Below are 20,948 nucleotides of genomic sequence, written 5' to 3'. Positions count from 1 at the left end.
GACTATTATGATGGTGAATTTCAAGTCATTCCGAGATACTTTTTGTTTTTTTGAAGAAAGTCAGCTCACTGTCAAAGTGTATCAGGGCAAATGGATAATTTCATGATTTTCAAAAAATTCATTAAAATTATTCCTTAAGAGATTTGCAAATATTTTCAACTGATCCTTGTTCAGGGCGATGCCGACTATTATGATGGTGAATTTCAAGTCATTCCGAGATACTTTTTGTTTTCGAGAAGAAAGTCAGTTCACTGTCAAAGTGCATCAGGGCAAATGGATCATTTCATGATTTTCAAAAAATCATTAAAATTATTCCTTAAGAGGTTTTCAAATATTTTCAACTGATCCTTGTTCAGAGCGATGCCGACTATTATGATGGTGAATTTCAAGTCATTCTGAGATACTTTTTGTTTTTTTGAAGAAAGTCAGCTCACTGTCAAAGTGCATCAGGGCAAATGGATAATTTCATGATTTTCAAAAATTCATTAAAATTATTCCTTAAGAGATTTGCAAATATTTTCAACTGATCCTTGTTCAGAGCGATGCCGACTATTATGATGGTGAATTTCAAGTCATTCCGAGATACTTTTTGTTTTTTTGAAGAAACTCAGCTCACTGTCAAAGTGCATCAGGGCAAATGGATAATTTCATGATTTTCAAAAATTCATTAAAAATATTCCTTAAGAGATTTGCAAATATTTTCAACTGATCCTTGTTCAGGGCGATGCCGACTATTATGATGGTGAATTTCAAGTCATTCCGAGATACTTTTTGTTTTTTTGAAGAAACTCAGCTCACTGTCAAAGTGCATCAGGGCAAATGGATCATTTCAAGATTTAAAAAAAAATCATTAAAAATATTCCTTAAGAGATTTGCAAATATTTTCAACTGATCCTTATTCAGGGCGATGCCGACTATTATGATGGTGAATTTCAAGTCCTTCCGAGATACTTTTGTTTTTGTTTTAAAGTATTTCTCAGTGTAATTAGCAGAGACTTGAACTGAGCATCAATCACAGACAAATGAAGGCACTTTATTCGTTTCCTTAAGTGAAAAAGTTTTATTATACTTTAAACTTTAAAGTTGCTGATGTTTTTGTCTTTGAGCAGAATAACTCAAAAAGTTAAGCACAGATTCTGACAAGATTTTAGCAGATGATTTGGATTCAAATCCCATCAAAAATCACATTTCTAACTTTGATGGAGTTTTGGCTCTAAGTGTTTCCTCCTCTTCAGTTTAAGGCAGAGTTTCACATTTTCTCCCATTTTTTAAAGATGAAGCAAACGATTGTGATTCATATGACGATGGTAATTCTAACATAACGTGTCGACTAACTGACTTACAGCCACACTGATATCATTATGAACTAAATAATTATTAAATCATTTATAGGAAATGTTTATTACAGCTTCATTTTATGCATTTTCTTTGAAAACTTTTACACAAACATCGTGAATAAAATAAAACGTTGGGGGAAAAAATTGTTTGTGGACCAAAAGAGCATCATGGTATTTTCTTCTTTATTGTATTACTGTAATCAAAGGTACATCCTTCAATTATATATAGACAATATAATCATATTGTCTTATTTCATGTATTTAATTTGCTGTAAATGTAATAAAAGCATGGTCGTCTCTTCAGAGCACAAACACACATTAATCCTCTGAAGTTAAACACAGTCTAATGATTTTCCCTCATCATCACTTGTAGATTTTATTATTATGAATCTATTAATTACAGACCGTACAATTGAGACAGTTTATTATTTGCCCTAAATTAAAGTGAGCCGTCAAACACAGGAACACTGGACTGTTGCTGCTAATGAGCCTCTGGTGTTTTCTCGTGAATATTTAAATCAAAGTGTTGATCACTGATGCTGCTTTGTTTGTTTCTGCCTGATTTCTAATATAATGTTGGTCATTTTATGGCCTGTGACTCACAGGAGAGTTCTTTATAAACATCCTGTTTTGTTCTCTTTTCAGTTTTATTCTCGTCTGGGGTCTACCAGTGAATTTGATATTCATTTCCAAAATGAACCTTTTCTCTGTTAGTGTACATGTTAAAATAAAGGTGATATACTCGGCTTATAAGACTTTCACTTATATGAGCATGAAATTACACATCTATATAATGTTTAATGAAATATTTTGATTAAATAAATCAAACACTTAACTGTATAGACGTGAAAAAAGGAATAAACGTCACAGTTTGACTCTTTAATCTTCTTCTTTAAACTCAGAGAACAATTCTGAACTTTTCACAGTGTTTATAAAGAACTCAGAGGATTAAATGTGTGTTACACCACAGTTGCATCAGAATGACTGTTATTATTCTGATTCTTCATAAACCTTCACTGTGATGAACACTGAACGACACTGAGATGCAGCAAAGACGCCGTTAACAACATAGAAGCGTCTCTGAAACTGAGTCTGAAACAAATGTCTGCTTCATGCTGGCTGTGGTTGGACAGTTAATATTATTATTATTATTATTATTATTCTTCATTATGTTCATATGAGCTGACTGAGTCGCTCTGGTGTTGGAGTTACAGGAGGAAGAAGCTGTAAAAGTGTGTCCAGCAGCTGAAAGGATCAGAGATCACATACAAGTGTTTCTCTGAGCTCATGAAATGTTTTAGACGATGATGTATTTTATATACGTGTGCTGTATAATCTGTATAAGGTAACTTCACCCTCTACAGACTCAGTACAGTCCTGTGTTAGCTGAGCTGCCTTCAGTGCTTCTGCATTGTCTTAATTGTACAGTACACAGTCATTATTGATCATCCCACGATAAGCTTTAAGCCTCCTGAGAGAGCACTCTCACTGTTTCCCCTTCTCCTCTGGGCCGTTTACAGGTCGTTGACCTATCACAGAGACAAAGAGCCAGTAATGAAATGCTAAACGCAGAGTTTATTGCCATTAAAAATTTAAATCTAACAGTAAACAGTTAAGACTCGTTTCCCTCGGGGCTCGTGATTTTCATTAAATCTCCAACAGTAAAGTGTTGGAAGGAATAAACAATAAATACAGCGACAATATTACGAGCCACTTTCTCTCAGGTCCTGGAATCACCTTTAAATCCGTCCTGAGGGTCACATGGTTTCATGCACACGTCACAAATGATGGTGGATGTTAATACAACACGTCTGAATAAACTCTCAGTTCAGGGACCAAAGCAGTTTGTATGGTTTGTGAAACGGAAATACCTGAAATCTCTGTTATTTAGTCATGAACATATGCAAAAAATACATAAATATAGACATTTGTCAATGAACAAACTTGACTTCAAACATGTGCAACTTCATCAGCTCATGAACACAAAATGACAAACTACAACAAAACACAATCACATCCCATAAACAGACAAACACTCACCAGCTGCTGCTTCTGTTGGATCCTCAGTCACTGCTGCTTCAGTCAATCTGTGTGTGTGGGATTAGCAGATTACTCTCACCTGTAGGGGGCGTGGCCTGTCACAGTTCACCTCAACACATTTCTAAATTAAATCAGTGAACGTGAGGTTTGTTTCTAAATCAATGTTCAGGGATTCCTCACAGTTAGTATCTGTGATCTAAGAATGTAGTAAATCACAGTAATAAACATTGATCTGATCATTGAGTCGCAGTAAAACACTGATGCTGTTTCACAGTGAAAACCTGGCAGATGCTAAACAGGGAAACATAAGAAATGAGTAAATGAATAGTTAATTCCTTTGGGTTTATATGAATAATAATAACATTACACACAAGGTTAATTATCCCAATAAAACATGCTAATGTAATGAGCAGAGATCATGTGTTTGATCAGCAAACACCACTTTATTCTAATTAAACACATGACAAACGCTGCACGACGATCTGTTCACTGTGTTTACACAAGAAAAACCTTGTGAACTCGCTGTGAAAAACACACTTTTATCTGAGTCAAAGACACAGAGACAATAAAGACACAGCTCATAAATCACTGTGTGTCGCTGTGATGATGACTTATTATATATTATATATAAATGTATATCACACTGAAGAGGAGATATTGTGTCACTCAGGACACAAACAGAGGCGTCGTACACTTTCACAGCTTCAGTCTTTAGCGTCGGTTTGAGATGACGATACCTGACACATGACAGACACCGACCTCCTCCTCTTCTTCCTCCTCCTCTTCATCCTCCTCCTCCTCCTCTGACTGACAGCTGACTCTCTCTCACTTAGACACCAGCTGAGTGATTGACAGACATGAAAAACAAAGAGGACAAACAGAGAAGAACGACGTTAAACAGTTGTCAGTTTGTAAAGTTGCTCCCAGAAGAATATCTGCACATGTGTGTTGTGAGTATTAAAATGCATCCTTTTACATTTCATTTTATAGTCACTTGTCAAAGGCCACTTTATATCTTGTTGTGGAAATGTTCTGCTGCTGAACAATGAAATAGAGAAACTTCTGGAAAATGTTCACAGGAGTGATCCTCACTGGAGAAAAGACTCTGAGCAAAGTGAGCAACTCCACATTTATACCTGAGCAACTGCCCTTTTGCATTCCTCCAATAGACAAAGGGTCTGCCATTCCAGGCCGTGTTTTGGCACATCTTTGTCTACTGGAGGTATCGGGGAGCAGACTCTTTGTGGATGTTGTAGGAAGGTGTCAGTTCAGGCTGGACACAACACACAATACACTATACACAAACATTGAATTTACCATTACAATCTCAGCAGAAGAAAGAGTAAAGAAACAAAGATGCTGGACTCTACTGCAGAGATTCTGATGCCAAAACGTGTCTGAAACAGGTCATTCATCTAATCAAACTACAAGAAATTAAGACTGAGCTTCAGGTGTTTGTATGCAGGAAGTTCTATTCTACATTCTCTCTTTAAGACACAAGAGGATATAATATATAATAATATATAATAAGAGTTCTGCAAATTCCCTTGAAACTAAACCATGTGATGTCATCAACTGGCATCAATGAAGACACAAATAAGGAGGATTGTGTGTGTGTGTGTGTGTGTGTGTGTGTGTGTGTGTGCACAGATAAATAAGTGAGACGTCCAGCAGAGAGATCATTATCACTTAGGCTGTGAATCGATGCGTCCTAATGAATGACCTGTTTGATAGATAGTGACTAAAGCTCGTCACAGTCCAGTAAACCAGGAGAACAGAGCAGCAGCAGCACTGACTGCACACACAAACTAAATATAAACTAAGAACTAATGTAAACTTTAAAATAATAATAATAATAACTGATCATATAAGTGTGAGTAATCGTGCCTCCTTTAAACCCTTCATGCTTCTTACACATGAAGAATCATCATCAGTGAGGATGAAAACTGTCACAGTAAAACATCTCATTACTAAGAGTGTGGACTTGTGCGGAGGTGGAGACGACAACATGGACGAGAAGAGACGGGAAAGACCAACGTGACATTTAGAGGAAACAGTTATCAACACCCACAAAGACATGTTTCTATTTTATTGTCTTATCAATAATTATATCTGTGAGAAATGCAGATATTATGGAATCGGTCTCGCGCGTCTGCGTCCGCAGATTTTACGCGATAACTGTAAAGGTGTTTGAGATGAAATGTTCTTATTTTTTTTATGGGTCACATACCCCCTGTAGATGATCCCTATTGATTTTGAGCTGTCTACCATTATTATTAATTAGTTAATTAATTAATGACATAAAAAACATATTTTTCGCCTGTATCTTCCAAAGTATTGCAGGTATTGGCTTCAAATGTTGCATGAGCATCACATACCACCTGAGAATTATCCCTATCTTTGTAGCTTTATTATTAATGAGCAAATTAATGAATTTATTATGCTAAAAACACATTTTGGTCTTTATCTTCCAGACTGATGGAGATATTGCCTTCAAATGTTGTAAAAACTAGAGAGAAATGTATGAGTTCAGGTATTCTGTGTTCAATATGGAGTTTATATGGATACTTTGAACATGTATAAAGTGTATCAGCATTATATCATAATATTTAACAGTTATTTTGTTGAATTTATGAATAATTAATTAAAACAGTTAGTGGCAGGTGCGAGTGCGTATACTTTGGGTATATTGGAAAGTTGAGGATTGGACAAGTTTGCGGATATACCCCAGTGTAGGCTAATTTATATATGTGAACATGCATGTTTATTATTTATCACCTTGTCTATCTTATCTTAATCAACTCAATGTTAGTGAAAAGAGAGCAGCATCAGTGTGTGTGTGTGTGTGTGTGTGTGTGTGTGTGTCAGAACTGATGAAACACTGCATAATAATCTAAATAAACCCATGTGTGTGTGTGTGGTCACTGTCTGGACACTCTGGGCTCTGGCAGCTCCTGAATCTGCTGTAAAACTTGCATCCTCTGCTGCTGAGCGTCGACCAACACCACCATGATGTCCCTGAGATCTTCTCTGTCTCTGCCCAACAGTGCAAAGTTGTCCAGTATAGCTATGTGCAGGTTGGTCAGCTGATTGGCTGGTGGCAAATGTCCTCGTGGTATAATGTACCAACACGGACCTGTGACAAACGCAGGTTTTTACTCAGGTTTTCACCGCGAATCGTTAGCTGTGGCAAAGGTTTCTGGTCAAATACTCACGGTTTCTGCCGCTGTGTGGTCCATCACCCATGGGATTCATCTGAGGTGTGGATGTGTGATTATACTACGTCTCCAGCGGTTGTTTAACCACAGTTAGCAAAGGTTGAATGGTGGTGATGGTGTTTTACAGCATCCATAATGTCAGAGTTCACTGAGCCGTTATAAAAACACAGTTAAAGGACAGAGCTGTAACTTCGCATTAGTATACTCTACTTTCCTTTGATCTTCTGTGACGTCATCACAGCAAATATCATGTGACGCTCGGTGAGATTTGCATCTGGGTTTGTAATGAAACATGGATGAAGAGTTAGATTAGAAGAAAACGATCATAAGAAACTGAGTGAGAATTCTGTGGTTAAAAGTCAAGATCACATGGTTCAGAGTCCAGAAACAGAGAAAGAACATCAACCTCTTCATGGACTGACTTTAACAAAGTCTACATCTGGATCATTCCAGCAAAACAGAGTCAGTGAAAGAACAATGACATGGATATGAGTGAGTGAAGCTTCTACGTTTAGGTCCACACATCATCTGCCTCCATTAGGCTCACACACTCAAGTAGAACCATATAAGGTTCTTCGGCTTGTCCTCATAGGAGAACTTGGAACCCTGAGTGTTACCAAGAAGCCTTTTAAAACCCTTTATTCAGGAAAAGGGTTTTAAAGGGTTCTCTGGATCAAAATGGTTCTTAATTGGAACCATCAGTGTTACCAAGAACCCTTGAAAAACAAAAGGATCCAGGTAGAACCTCAGCCCTTGTAGAAGAACACTTTTGAAACCCTTATTTCTAAGACTGTAATGTACAGACAGTGTAGTGTTGACATTTGCTGATGATGTTTGGATTAGGGTTAATATTAAGATTAGACACTGATTCGTCTTCAGACTCAAAGGTTGATCATGCATTAACTGTCTGTGTGTTTTTGAGTAAAGACAAAGTTGTTTTGACTCAATTGTTTGATTTTCCAAGAGAAAACAAAGGTTTTATGAGAAAAGAAGAGGACATTTCATGAAATGTGTTTCTTGTGATAAGCATCATCAGTAAAAAGTATGTTTATATATATATGTATATATATATATATGTATATATACATGAGGTCTGTGGTGATTGGCTCAGATTTGGTCTTATAAAGATTCAACTCTGTGACAAAACACTGGACATTTGTCAAAGTCAAGAGATGTTTCTCAGATACAGAACAGATCAAATAAGAACCAACAGTTGTTTGCGGTTTTTTCTCCTAATTTATTGATTGATTGATTTGTAATGAACATAAACCTATTCACTCATTCATCTATCTGTTGTTTGCTCTTTCATGTATGAGATATATATTTTTTGAAGAAGTTGAAAAAGGTCCAGAAGAAGCAGCATTGAAACTAAAGCAGGAAACTCAGGACTCACAGACCAAAGAAAAGGTTTAAGGTCTGTTTGTCTTAAACCAGCACAAATCTCTTGGATTAGTTTAGTTAAACTAAAGTGTCAGCGGTGGAAGCAGCAGGAGTTCATCCTCAGGATCAGCTGCATCAGTCGTCCTCACAGTTTACACTATTACACCATCATGGTTATTTGACCAGTGTGTGTTTTATAATCTCACTGCGTTGACTCTTGTTGTTGTTGTCCTGCTCTCCCTGTTGTCATGGAGCTGATGGTTTAACCTGTGTGTAGAACACTACTATAGTTAAGTACCTCACACACTCACACTTCAGAAACTGAACTCACCTGAACACGTTTGAGTAGATGTCGTCTTCGTCGTCTTGGTCCTAAAACCTGAACTGACCGAGGTCTCTCAGCAGAATAAACTCCTGTGAGCGAAACATTCGTCCCTGTTGTTCAGCCATCAGAAGTCTCCTCAGCTGCTGCAGATTCTCTAAGTTCCGTCCGATCCGTGCAGAGTGATCCAACATGGCCAGGTGCAGATTGGTCAGCTGATTGGCAGGTGGAACAACTCCTCTGGGTGAGATGTACCAACATGGACCTGGAAATGACACCAACAGAACTGTGTTGACCTCAGGACTCTTGGAAATACATTAAAAAGGTTTGTGATGAAGGAAATACTTACGATTTCTACCATTTCGTGGTCCATCACCTGCTGGATCCATTTTAGATAAAACTGTTTGTTTTAGAGTAAACAGTTAGAGAGTTAGAGAGTTATAGAGCGGTGATGATGATGATGATGATGATGAGATGATCCACAGCTGAAGGTCAATACTGTCTTTGTCCTTTGATCTAAAGTTATGTCATAAATATAATGTCATCAGTGAGTTGATCTGAAGTAGCATGAGGACACTGAGGTCTTCATTAGAGAAGAAGAAGATTGTGTGAACAGTGAAGCTGAAGAGCAGAATGAGATGGAGCAGGTGAGTCTTATTGTTCCAGGTGAGTAGAGTCAAGATTGTCCTGACGAGAAAGAGACTGTGTTTGATGAAATGTTTTCAACATTAAAACCACTTTCATTTAAGAAATCAGAAATCTATTTTCCAAATATTCAAAGTAAACACACTGTAAAAAATAAAAAGTTGAGAAAACTCAAAATTTCAAAGCAACTTACTGCAATCAACTCAAAATCCTGTTTTCAACAGTTTGGCTCATCTTTTTGTTCAGATAATTTAAAAAGTGTAATTGCATTTTGAGTTCTAACTCTAACTTACAACTTTGTCTAATAAAATAATATTAGTTGATGGAACTTTTTAAAAATTCAAGATCTTTTGTTGGACTGTAAACTCAAACTTTTTCTTGCCATGTTGCTACGGGCTTTCAGATATATCCATAGTTTGATTGGCAATAATTAGTCGTAAAGTTGTGAGTTTGTATTTGCTGTGATGGGACGTAACTGTGTTGATGCTTTAAAGTGTGTCGAGAAATCCAGGAAGTGTTGAATGAAGCGAGTGTCGTTAACTGACCGTCTTACAGTCTTTGACCAGCAGGGGGTTTGGTGTGAAGTGAAGTCTTCTCAGCTTCATGGAGCTTCACCTCACCATGACTATATGTGACCTCTACAGTGTTCAAGGTGACCTTGAGCTGCAGTTTGAACGTGAAGTTGTTGCCTTTGATCCCTTGTGATGTCATAGATATTCAGATGGAGTTCACCATGTTTTTATCTTATTATATATATTATGAGATGAGCTCTAAACACAAAGAGAAGTGAAGGAGAGGCGTGAAATTAGAGAAAACAACAACAACAACATCTATGTAGCAAAATGAGCGATTTGCACCAAGCTGCAGCCGCAGGGAATTATGACAAAGTGAAGGATCTTCTGAGGCACAAGAAGTGTAGTCCTAATGAGAGAGACATCGAGTGGAGGAACAAGACGCCTCTTCACTGGGCTGCAGGTAACGGACACACAGAGATGGTCAGAGTCCTCATTGATAACGGAGCGAGGACGTGTCTGAGGACGGAGCCTGGATGGACGCCTGCTCACTACGCTGCAGAAGGTGGACACCTGGCCGTTCTGCAGCTGCTGCACTCTTTCCACGCTCCCATGGACAAGAGAGACGAGTGCGGCGACCGACCGGTGAGGGTGGCCGAGATATACGGACACTTTGACTGCGTGGAATTCCTTCAGAAAGCAGAGCTGGAGTGTCAGGCCTACCGCAGGATATCTGCGGAGCAGGGCATCGCCATGGACGACTCTGACGAGGAGTGGGCCGACAACGGGAAATAAAAGAAAGACACGAGTCTTCACTGAATGTGTGTTAAACCAGAGCTGATATCAAAAAATCATCAAATTCATCACAGCTTTTCTTCTTGAGAGTGAGATACATGGATTATTTCCTCTGAACTAGAGAGAACGTATATGTGCACTTAGTCCATAAAAGACTCAACACCAACAAACTGAGCCGTCACAAGCTTTAAAAGGATCAGATCATTGGTGTGAACTCATAATAATCTCTCTATTCTTGGCTCAGAAGGTTTTTCTGGTGATGATTCATGACTTTCTACACTTTAAATGATGATGAGGTCTTTCAGGTCCTGTTGAGTCTTTATATTTGTGTCTGTACAGTTTCACAGTTTGCTCTGCATGTATTTATTGCTCTCCGTCCTGAAGGCTGCACAGGTGACACAGCTGCAGCTCGTCATGATGAACCTCCCTGAAGCTGCAGTGGTGGACGACAGACTCTGATCACTCAGAATGTTAAGTTCTGAGCTGAGTTTCTCTGCTCAGCTGCTACGTCTGCGACGCGACCTCGGAGAAGCAGAAGAAGACGGACTGGAGCATTTTTAATTTGAGCTCAATGAAAACACTGGAGAATCAAATGTGTTTTTCATGCAGAGTTCATGATCATCAGTGGAGGGATAAAAAAAAGTCATGAGCCACCTGTTATACAATGGACAAAAGCACGTTATAATACGTGTGTGAGCTACAGCTGAGTTGAGTTCAGTCTTCAGTCCCAGACTCACAAAAGTCAGGATTTTATTTAAATACGGGAAATGACAAACTTTTCTCCTCGTTAAATGAAAAATGCACCAGAGTGGATTTGTCCACAGTTTAGAGAAAATATGTTCAAATACTTTAGAATCAAGTTGTTGTTCATTAAATTTTCCTCTAAAGCTTTTAATGTTGTCTCTGTGGTCGCTGTGTTTAAGTGTTTTTAGTGTTTTTAGTGTTTTAAGTGTTTTTAGTGTTTTAGTATTTTTAGTGTTTTTTGTATTTTAAGTGTTTTAAGTGTTTTTAGTGTTTTAGTATTTTTTTGTTTTTGGTGTTTTTTAGTGTTTTTAGTGTTTTTTGGTGTTTGTAGTGTTTTAAATGTTTGTAGTATAGTGTTTGTAGTATTTTTAGTGTTTTTTGGTGTTTTTAGTGTTTTTTAGTGTTTTTTTGGTGTTTGTAGTGTTTTTAGTGTTTTTAGTGTTTTTTGGTGTTTTTTTGGTGTTTGTAGTGTTTTTAGTGTTTGTAGTATTTGTAGTGTTTTTAGTGTTTTTTGGTGTTTGTAGTGTTTTTAGTGTTTTTAGTGTTTTTTGGTGTTTGTAGTGTTTTTAGTGTTTGTAGTATAGTGTTTGTAGTATTTGTAGTGTTTTTTAGTGTTTTTAAGTGTTTGTAGTATTTGTAGTGTTTTAAGTGTTTTTTGGTGTTTGTAGTGTTTTTAGTGTTTTTAGTGTTTTTTGGTGTTTGTAGGGTTTTTAGTGTTTGTAGTATAGTGTTTGTAGTATTTGTAGTGTTTTTTAGTGTTTTTAGTGTTTTTAAGTGGTTTTTTTAGTGTTTGCAGTGTTTGCAGTGCTCTTTTCTTTAGGTTATCCCTCATCTCACCAGACCTCTGTTCCTTTTTCAAAGACTTCCCCTTCAAACCTCTACAGGCATCAAAGAAGTCTGAGCCTCCAGAAGAATCTGTCCATGTTCTAAAATGATCTACTGACAGTCGTCTGAGCCAAAGCTGAGCTGATGACATCACAGGTTCTGAGATGATTCCAGTGAATGTTCAGTTTGTGTGTGTGACGTAGGTCCAGAATATCAAACGTGTGTGTGTGTGTGTGTGTCTGCAGTAACAGACCTGACCTGAGAGGAAGCCTCAGGATGAATTTAATTTACTCTGACAGTTTGGCTTTCATCAGCAGCATAAGAGAGGTCAACCTTTATATTGTCTGTGTGTGTGTGTGTCTTTACATACAGTCACTTAAACAGCAGTTGGCAGTCAGCTGTAATTATACACCTAAGCCTGTGCATTATTTATGCCACCTTTTAAAATCCATTAAAAGTCATTTGCTGAGCTCCAGAACCCGTCATTATCGATGGACTTTACTGTAATTGCTGCTTTAAGCGCTCAGAGATGTTCTGCTGGGTGATTAAAGGACGGAGACGCAGCAAAAGCTCTGAAGTCAGAGTTAAACTCCTGCTCAGAGTCTGAGGATTTATCTTCTAATGAGGCTGAGGTTTGCTCTGAAACCTGAATCTCATCCATCACATATTAAAGCTGTCGTGTGCTAAACTGACCGTTCTAACATTCTGCAGAAGAAGCTCGACTTGTTCTTCTGACACAAACAAACTCCACATGTGTTTTTGTAGAACAGACGACATGAACTGAAGCGTCTGCAGCTGCAGGAGCTCTGACTGAACATCAGAGAGGACGGGATTAAAGTTATAATGGACTCTGAAAAGCTTCAGTGTGGAATTTAACTGCACAATAATTCAGCGTGAACTGATTGCAGAGGCGTTTGAGGAGAGCTGCAGGTGTCGTGATGCTAACATGACGCCGTGTGTTTGAATGATAACATTCACCACTGTTAGAGCTGAGAGACAAAGCTTTTTAATTTACTCTAATGTTTCTGATGCTTTTGTTCTTTTTATATTTTCTTATTTTTGTCGCATATTTATTGCGTCTTTTATTCTCATTAAACATGTGTCATTTGTCTACCGCTGACCTTTTTACACAGCGTGGGATCAATAAAGTTTAAAGTAATGTGACGTAAAGTCGTCTAATCTTGAAAGAATCACTTATTACATGAAAAACACTTCAACTTTAACTTTAAACTGCTTTAAAATCACTGTGTTAGTGTTTCCTCTGAACACACTGGACACTTATCTGTCACACATGTATTCAGATTAACTGGATTTATTTATTGTTTGTTGATGAAACATTTCTCTCTGATTTCCCTTCTATGTTATTTTCATAGGAGTGATGTTGTCTCTATGAAAAGCCTTGAGCTCTTCCAGAAAAGAATCAGTGAAGAATAATTACATGTGTGTAAAAAAGTGATTTAGCCAAAGGGAAAAAGCATCAGGTCGTTTAAGGTGCATCAGATTAAGTCTATAATTTAAAAAATATTTTATTTCAGACGTTAAAATAGACAAAATCAAAGAATAGAAATCAGTCAATGAGAGCGAGGTTTGCCCTCGAGGAGGAAACATTACTGTGTTTCAGAGAAAAGTCTCATGAGACGCTTTAGAGCTGAGGATTTGAAGCAATTTGATTCAAAATCACGAGGTCATGATTTCATAGTCAGTGTGATTAGATTCCGTGTCAATTCTGCTTGATTACTATTATTATCAATGCTACAAATTATACAAATTAATTGGAGCTCTAAAGTTGTGCAACATAAATATTCATGTTTAAATCAGCTCAGACACGCCCACAGAGAGAGAGAGAGAGAGAGAGAGAGAGAGAGAGAGAGAGAGAGAGAGAGAGAGAGAGACCACCTGTCAGCCTCACAGCAGCAGCAGCAGTAACGGCAGCAACAGCAGTAACAGCAGCATCAGCAGTAACAGCAGCAGCAGCAACAGCAGCAGCAGCAGCAGTAACAGTAACAGCAGCAGTAACAGTAACAGCAGTAACAGTAACAGTAACAGCAGCAGCAGCAGTAACAGTAACAGTAACAGCAGCAGCAGCAGTAACAGTAACAGCAGCAGTAACAGTAACAGCAGTAACAGTAACAGTAACAGCAGCAGCAGTTACAGCAGCAGTAACAGTAACAGCAGCAGCAGCAGTAACAGTAACAGCAGCAGTAACAGTAACAGCAGTAACAGTAACAGCAGTAACAGTAACAGTAACAGTAACAGCAGCAGCAGTAACAGCAGCAGTAACAGTAACAGTAACAGCAGCAGCAGCAGTAACAGTAACAGTAACAGCAGCAGCAGCAGTAACAGCAGCAGCAACAGACTGAACAGAGTCCAGATAAAGACTAAGGATCGATCCTCCAGATCCTCCAGCTCCCACAAACTCCCACAAACTCCCACAGACCAGCAGATGGCTGAGAGTCTGACCGTGCACAGTGATTCAATCTGCTGATATCACCCAAGGTCGGCCAACTTCCTCCTGCCAGCAGGACGTCGCTGTCATCGTTCACTCTGTGTCCAGAAACACAGTCATCAGCTACTGTAGTGGAGCCTGTTATATGTTTTAAAGGTTTTTAAGGTTTTAGGGTGGGAGATCTGTTTCTGGAGCTTTGGTTTCTGCATTTTTCTGAATTCTGAAGAATTCAGATAAAGATCTGATGAGAGTGGAGACACAGATGATGATAACAGTGCATTTATCGCTGCATGTGAGAGCCTCATATCACCGTTTAATCTCCCGTGCTGCACTTTCTGTTAGAGAAGCAGACAGAGAAAGGTCAACTGATCCTCTGCCTCATTAATGCTCTGATTTCTGTGGAGTTGCTCATGTGATCAGTCTAACTTTATGATGTGAAGTATCATTGACCACATGTTACAGCTGCTGATTATCCACAGGAGGTCGTGATGCAGTTAGAGCCTCGACAGCGATCAACGCATGGAAACACAGCAAGTCCAACAAGCTCCGATCAATTCAACACACAATTCAGTCGTATGTGTATCACAAATATCTGATATCTGATAACACAAACTCTGATATCGACCGATACCAACATCAGTCTGAACAACAAAGTCCTACAACCATGAGCTTGTCCTTGTTAATCATGTTTGTTCTCTTAAAGCAGGGGTGTCAAACTCAAATACAGAGTGGGCCAAAATTTAAAACTGAACAAAGCCGCGGGCCAAGGTTGAACAAATTAACCTTTTAATAGGGACCCAAACAAGTTTTGCATTGAATATTGAACAATCAAGGCTTATATAACTTTATAGTGACATGCAAAATCGAGTTTCAAATCATAATAATAATTAAAAAGTATCAATGGCATATCAAATAAAATTTAAATAAAAATTTAATGCACCCTAAATACAGGATAAGCAGTAGATAATGGATGGATAAAAATTGAATGCCTCTTTTCTATTTGCAGCCTTCTTAAGTAAATATCAAAATAAACTTTTTCCACAGGCTAATAATAAATTTGAAAATAAAATAACAATAATGAATGAATCAAACATTCAAGACTTGAAGTAGCAAGAGAAAGTGCATGAATAAAACGTTAATTATTGCTCAGTTTGCTACACTGATTTGCTTTAACACTGAATATGGAACAAGCAACGCTTATATTAGAGCATTATGGGATTTGTAGTATTAGCGGTGCCGCTGTATAATACCGGCGGGCCAGCTCTAATGTTAATTTGATATTGCCTCAAGGGCCAAATGAAATTACACGGCGGGCCAAATTTGGCCTGCGGGCCAGAGTTTGACACCCATGTCTTAAAGGGACATCTGAAAATCAGACCGTGTTCAGTAGACATCAGTGTAAACACACACTAACACACACCTGTCCATCTGTCTCAGTTCAGTTCAGCTCAGCTCAGCGTCAGGAGAAAGACTTTGTAAAAGAGCACAGATCAGAGCAGTGAGATTGATGGAGGTCAAACACTCAGTAGACGCCGTCACAGCCAAAACCAGGAGATTCAGTCAAAGTTCAACTTCAATAAATATAAGAGCTGGGAAATAGTTCTAGTTCTTGTTCCTGTTGTTCATATCAACAGATCACCTGTTGATCTGTAAAAGATCAACAGGTGATCACAATATAAAGAAAAAAAAAAAAATTAGATTTTTTTTAAAAACAACAATACCTGACTTAAATAAGAGATAAATGTGATGATTTACAGCAGTCGTACTGTAATTGTTCTGCATTTCCTGAGCCCACTGTGTCTTAAAGACTACAAAATAAAATACTCCATTAAAACGCAGCAACTGTCAATGATTTATGGAGATAAGTCCGTCCTGATGTCCACCTATGACTGACCTCTACGAGCTCTAGAGCTACGGCTAATCTAATCATCAGCACTCACATTAAAGAGCGTTTTGCATTTGCATCACGAGCAAATTTAAAAAGGGAAAAATAAAAGACTTGCTCAGAGTCGTTGGCTGTGAGTCGATGAGCAGATGATCAGATCTCTGCAGGACGATGGACACACAGAGGTTCTGTGAGTTTGCTGCTGCTCAGTTATATTGAAAGAGACTTTACTAAATAATGCTTTTATTAAAGTCAGTGTCTCACACTTTCAAAGTCATTACATTTTTGTAAAACACAAAACATGATGTTATTCAGCTGCTTCAGGGTGAAAGGCAGAGGATCACAGTCACACACACACACACAGACACACAAACTCAATATTGACTATACACACATTAAAGAACACAACAATAAGACTTATTATTACCTTAAAACTTCTTTCTCTGGATCAGTTTCCCGTCTTCTTCAACACCACCTTCCCCTGACCTTTATACGCTGTCTAAAAATGTTAAAAGAGAGTTAAATACGGAGGCGGAGATTATTATTATCATTCTTATTCTTATTGCTAAATCTGTGCTATCCCGTCCTACTCTTTCACGCCTCAACATCCCTGTTCTGCACAGGAGAATTCTCCACACGCCGTCCATTTAATATTGTATTATTTAACATAACCGTCAGTGTTGTGGTACAAAAGCTTTGCCAGGGCCAACAAAGCAAATACCAGGGAGTTCATTAATGATCAGTATTAAAAATGAAGCCATTCTCCATCTTCAGTTTTACTGGAGGCCTAAACAGTGACGACTGTACTGTAACAGCTCTGCAGCTGCAGACCGTGAACCCACAGAGCTGAGCTTTAACATTTAATTAAGTTCAGTGATTTATTATCAAAGGATTTAACAGTGAACGTCTCCACCTCTGGGTCTGGACAGACTTTTTATTTAAAAAGACCCAACGACACAAAGTCAACAACCTTTCGTGTGCATATTTAACTGCATTAATCTGGACACCTATGAAAACCCCTCGTTCTTTGACTATAATCCACAGAGAAAATCAGCATTTTTATTTCTATTACTTCTTACCAACAATGGCAGGAGTCGTCCTGCAGCTCCAGTGGTCGTGTGAACTGAAAATAAGGATTTTCTACATGCACTTTGGTGCAGGAGAGTGAGCAGGTGCATCCTCCTCATTACAGTCTGCTCAACAGTCGTAAAAAGCAGCAAACACTCAGTGTTTCTGGTTGGTTCTCAGAGTAGAGAGTGAACTCAGCACAGTTATGTGTCAGCACCTCATACATTCACACTCATTCATTCATTCATTCATTCATTCATAAATGTAGAGGAACAGAAATCTGTGACAATGAGGGAGAATGTTAGTTATTCACCTCAATGTTTCCAAAGTAAAGTTGGCACCAAATGGGACTTTCTTTCTTTCTTTCTTTCTTTCTATCTTTTTTTAAACATTCCTAAAGTGTTTTTCAGACACAGCCACCATCTCTCTTTATGGCTGAGCTCTTCATTAGGTGATGGTGGTGAAGGTGCTGGTGCAGGAAGGCCTTAATTATTCATTTAAGTGAACTGGCCCGAGCTCCACGAGACTGTGAGGGAGGAATGATTTATGTGAGGCCTGAAAAGCTCTCCCTCTGTGGGACGACTGATGGAGGCAGGAGGAGGAGAGGCATGGCTGCTGGACATGATGACAGCGTGGCACTGTGAGGACGACAGACGGCGAGGACACACTTTCCTGTGCCTGTGGTCACAACAGTCACTATTAAAGAGTAAAGACACACAGAGACATGTGGACACATGCAGGACTGTGACACACCATCAGAAAAGAAAGAAAACCAGAGCAAAACTGAAAAAGCATGAGTTTGTTTGACAACGTGAGAGAAAAAATGACAGGAGAAAACAGTTTGAGATTAAAATATATATATAAAAGACAAGGAGACACAGAGAAATATGAAGAACAGTGAAAACCTTGATCTTATTTGATGATGATGACTCTGGAGCTCCTCGTCTGAGTCAGCAAACCTTCACACCGGCGTTCTCTGAAAATAGAGATAAATGAAATGAGTTAGAAAGACTGGTTTAAATGTGTTAAACTGCTTCAGCAAAACACTGAGACATTTAATGACCAATATTAGTCAATATTAACCAGTCAATTGCACTGCAAACACAGAGAGAGACGATCATTCACTCCAGATTCACACCTGCAGGCTTCACTTCCTGTGTCTGCTGCTGAGGACACGCCCACAGAGAGAAGAAGAAGAAGGACTGGACTCTTAAAGATGTGGATTGGCTCACTCAGCTGTTTATAATCCAGGCTCCTCCCACAATCTTCAGCTCCAAACCTTAAAAGGAAGAGGAACCAACAACAAAACTCTAACTAACGACACAGGGTTTTAATCTTGTTCCTCTGGACGACGATCCATGATTGTATTGAAAACATGTGAATTGGAGGAAAAAGTATGATATTATATATTATATTTACACACACACACCTGCACAGATAATAGAGTATTTTCACCTCTGCAGAGTACAGACGTACAGAGACAGATCTTCAGAGCTGTTGCATATGAATAGACTCTCTGCTGTTTGCCCTGCAGTCCTGAGTATAAGAGTTTACAGAAGATCTGTCACTGTGAACTCACCGTGGTGCAGGAGGTGCAGTCAACACAAGACTGAAAACTGCCTCTTTATATATTATATATATTATATATATTTAGTCATGGCCTCATAAAGCTCAGCTGTACAGAGAGACCATTATTCTACAGATGAATAATTGTCTTAAAAACCTTTGCACACATTCAAGAAGACACACACTGGCTTTGTGTTGTGTTCACAGACCATATATATATATATATATATATATATATATATATATATATATATATATATATATATATATATATATATATATATATATCCTGTGTACTGTGTCATGGACTTTCTTACTGAAAGTGAGAAACATATTCTTAAGATACTGTTTTATTATAAGTGTCTACAGAGTGTTTTTTCCTTGTGTCCCTGTTCACAGCCATGTTTTCAAAGAGAGTCTAAATGTCTCTGTGCAAACACCAAACTATGACTTTAATGCTCAAAAGTCCAGGACTCAACGGTCACACAGACAAATAAAAGGCAGACGAGCACACAGTCATAAAGACAAATACACATATGCAGTGTGAGCTTCCTGAGGGAAACAACACTGTTCTGAGATCAGATCACAGATTCACTATCTCTCTGTTTTTATTGCTCACAGAAATATAAACATGTGACTCCTCACAAAGCTGAGGAGTCTTTATTAACACTGCTGTGGACAATGTGATGATAATGAAAGAAAGAACATGGTAACAGTTTTTACTTCTGTGAGCGACTCAGACTGAATATGGTGACGACTTAATGACAGACGAGTGAAGAAGAGACTCTTAAAGTCTTCTTTTATTAATGTTCATTCATTCATTGTTCACTGCTTTATCCTCCACACGAGGGTTAGACTCTGGACAGATCCATTACAGAGCTAACATACAAACACATTCATACCTTTTTTCCCCATGTTCCTTCTCAGACTCTGTACGACGCTCTATGACTGTGTGACTGTGTGACTCTGTCCTTTGGTACAACATTAAAAAGCATAATAGTGGCTTTTATCTGCAGGACGTCTTTTACCTGATGGTGATCGCAGCATCAGACACTACTTTATTTATGTTTGATTTTTCATTCTGTGTGAACTGTTGCACACACACACACACACACACACACACACACACACACACACACACACACACACACACACACACACACACACACACACACACACACACACACACACACACACACGCACACACACACACACTTGCACTTCTTCATCAGCTTCATCATTAATTCACCAGACAAAGAGTCAGAGGATGAACATGAAAAAATAAATCATGTGATATTAAACCATCGCTCAGTGAAGGAAGAGCAGAGGATATGTATGTGCTGCTGCTGTTACTGCTGCTGTTACTGCTGCTGATGCTGATGCTGCTGATATTTCTAATATGGACCAAGCAGAAAACGATGTGTTTTTGTGTCAGTTATTGATTATCAAGGATGAATTTAAAATGTAAATTTCATGTAATATTTTAGCTAAATCACTGATTCAGTTTCATTCATTTAGCGAAACATCAATTTAGATTATAGTACGAAGCTAAGAAAGATAAAGATGATTAGGAAGCAGCTTCACAATACATCACATTAATGAGTGACACATCAATCAGACTTTATTTATATGGAACTTTTCACAAACATTTGCTAAGTGACTGTATTTTACGACTCAGAGTCAGAGAACAGATCAGATCTGGACCTTTGTCTCTTTAAAGTCTCAACAAAATCAGCCAAAACCAGCAGACGAGAACAAAAAGAACAAGCGTATAGTAAATGAGTCACTAACAAGACAATAAATCTCATTTACAGACTCTGTCATGGACCTGGACTTAACTGCTGCTTTATATTTTATATATTATACAAAAGAGTTTGTTGAGATATGCCGATATGTTTCCTCTTTAGAAAGATGGATGTCTACATTAGTAAAAGTGTTGTAGAGTCCAGAATAATGTTTGACAACATGAGGGTCAGTTTAACAGAAGTCGACCATGAAACTCCACGTTAACTCCATGAAGAGAGGAATGAAGACTGAGATGATCTGTAATCACTGCTTAATGATTCACTGGTGACACTTTATTATGATGATGATTGTTGTTCATATTGTATTTTCAGGTAGTGACAAACACAGTGAAACAACACTCAGCGATGTTTAGCTCTTTT

At 38.3% G+C, this 20,948-nt stretch overlaps 1 protein-coding gene across 1 annotated transcript; it reads left to right on the top strand.

Moving 5' to 3' along the window:
* Positions 1 to 9,784: 9,784 nt before the first annotated feature.
* LOC310943989 (ankyrin repeat domain-containing protein 66-like) lies at positions 9,785 to 10,249 on the top strand (the record flags this gene model as incomplete). Its single annotated transcript, XM_083909685.1, has 1 exon — positions 9,785 to 10,249. One exon carries the CDS (start codon positions 9,785 to 9,787, stop codon positions 10,247 to 10,249), a length of 465 nt encoding a protein of 154 aa, XP_083765811.1.
* Positions 10,250 to 20,948: the final 10,699 nt, after the last annotated feature.

The sequence above is a fragment of the Microchirus variegatus genome (genome assembly GCF_963457635.1).
Source record: "Microchirus variegatus genome assembly, chromosome: 23".
Classification (NCBI taxonomy): domain Eukaryota; kingdom Metazoa; phylum Chordata; class Actinopteri; order Pleuronectiformes; family Soleidae; genus Microchirus; species Microchirus variegatus.
This window is presented reverse-complemented; position numbering and strand designations above follow the sequence as displayed.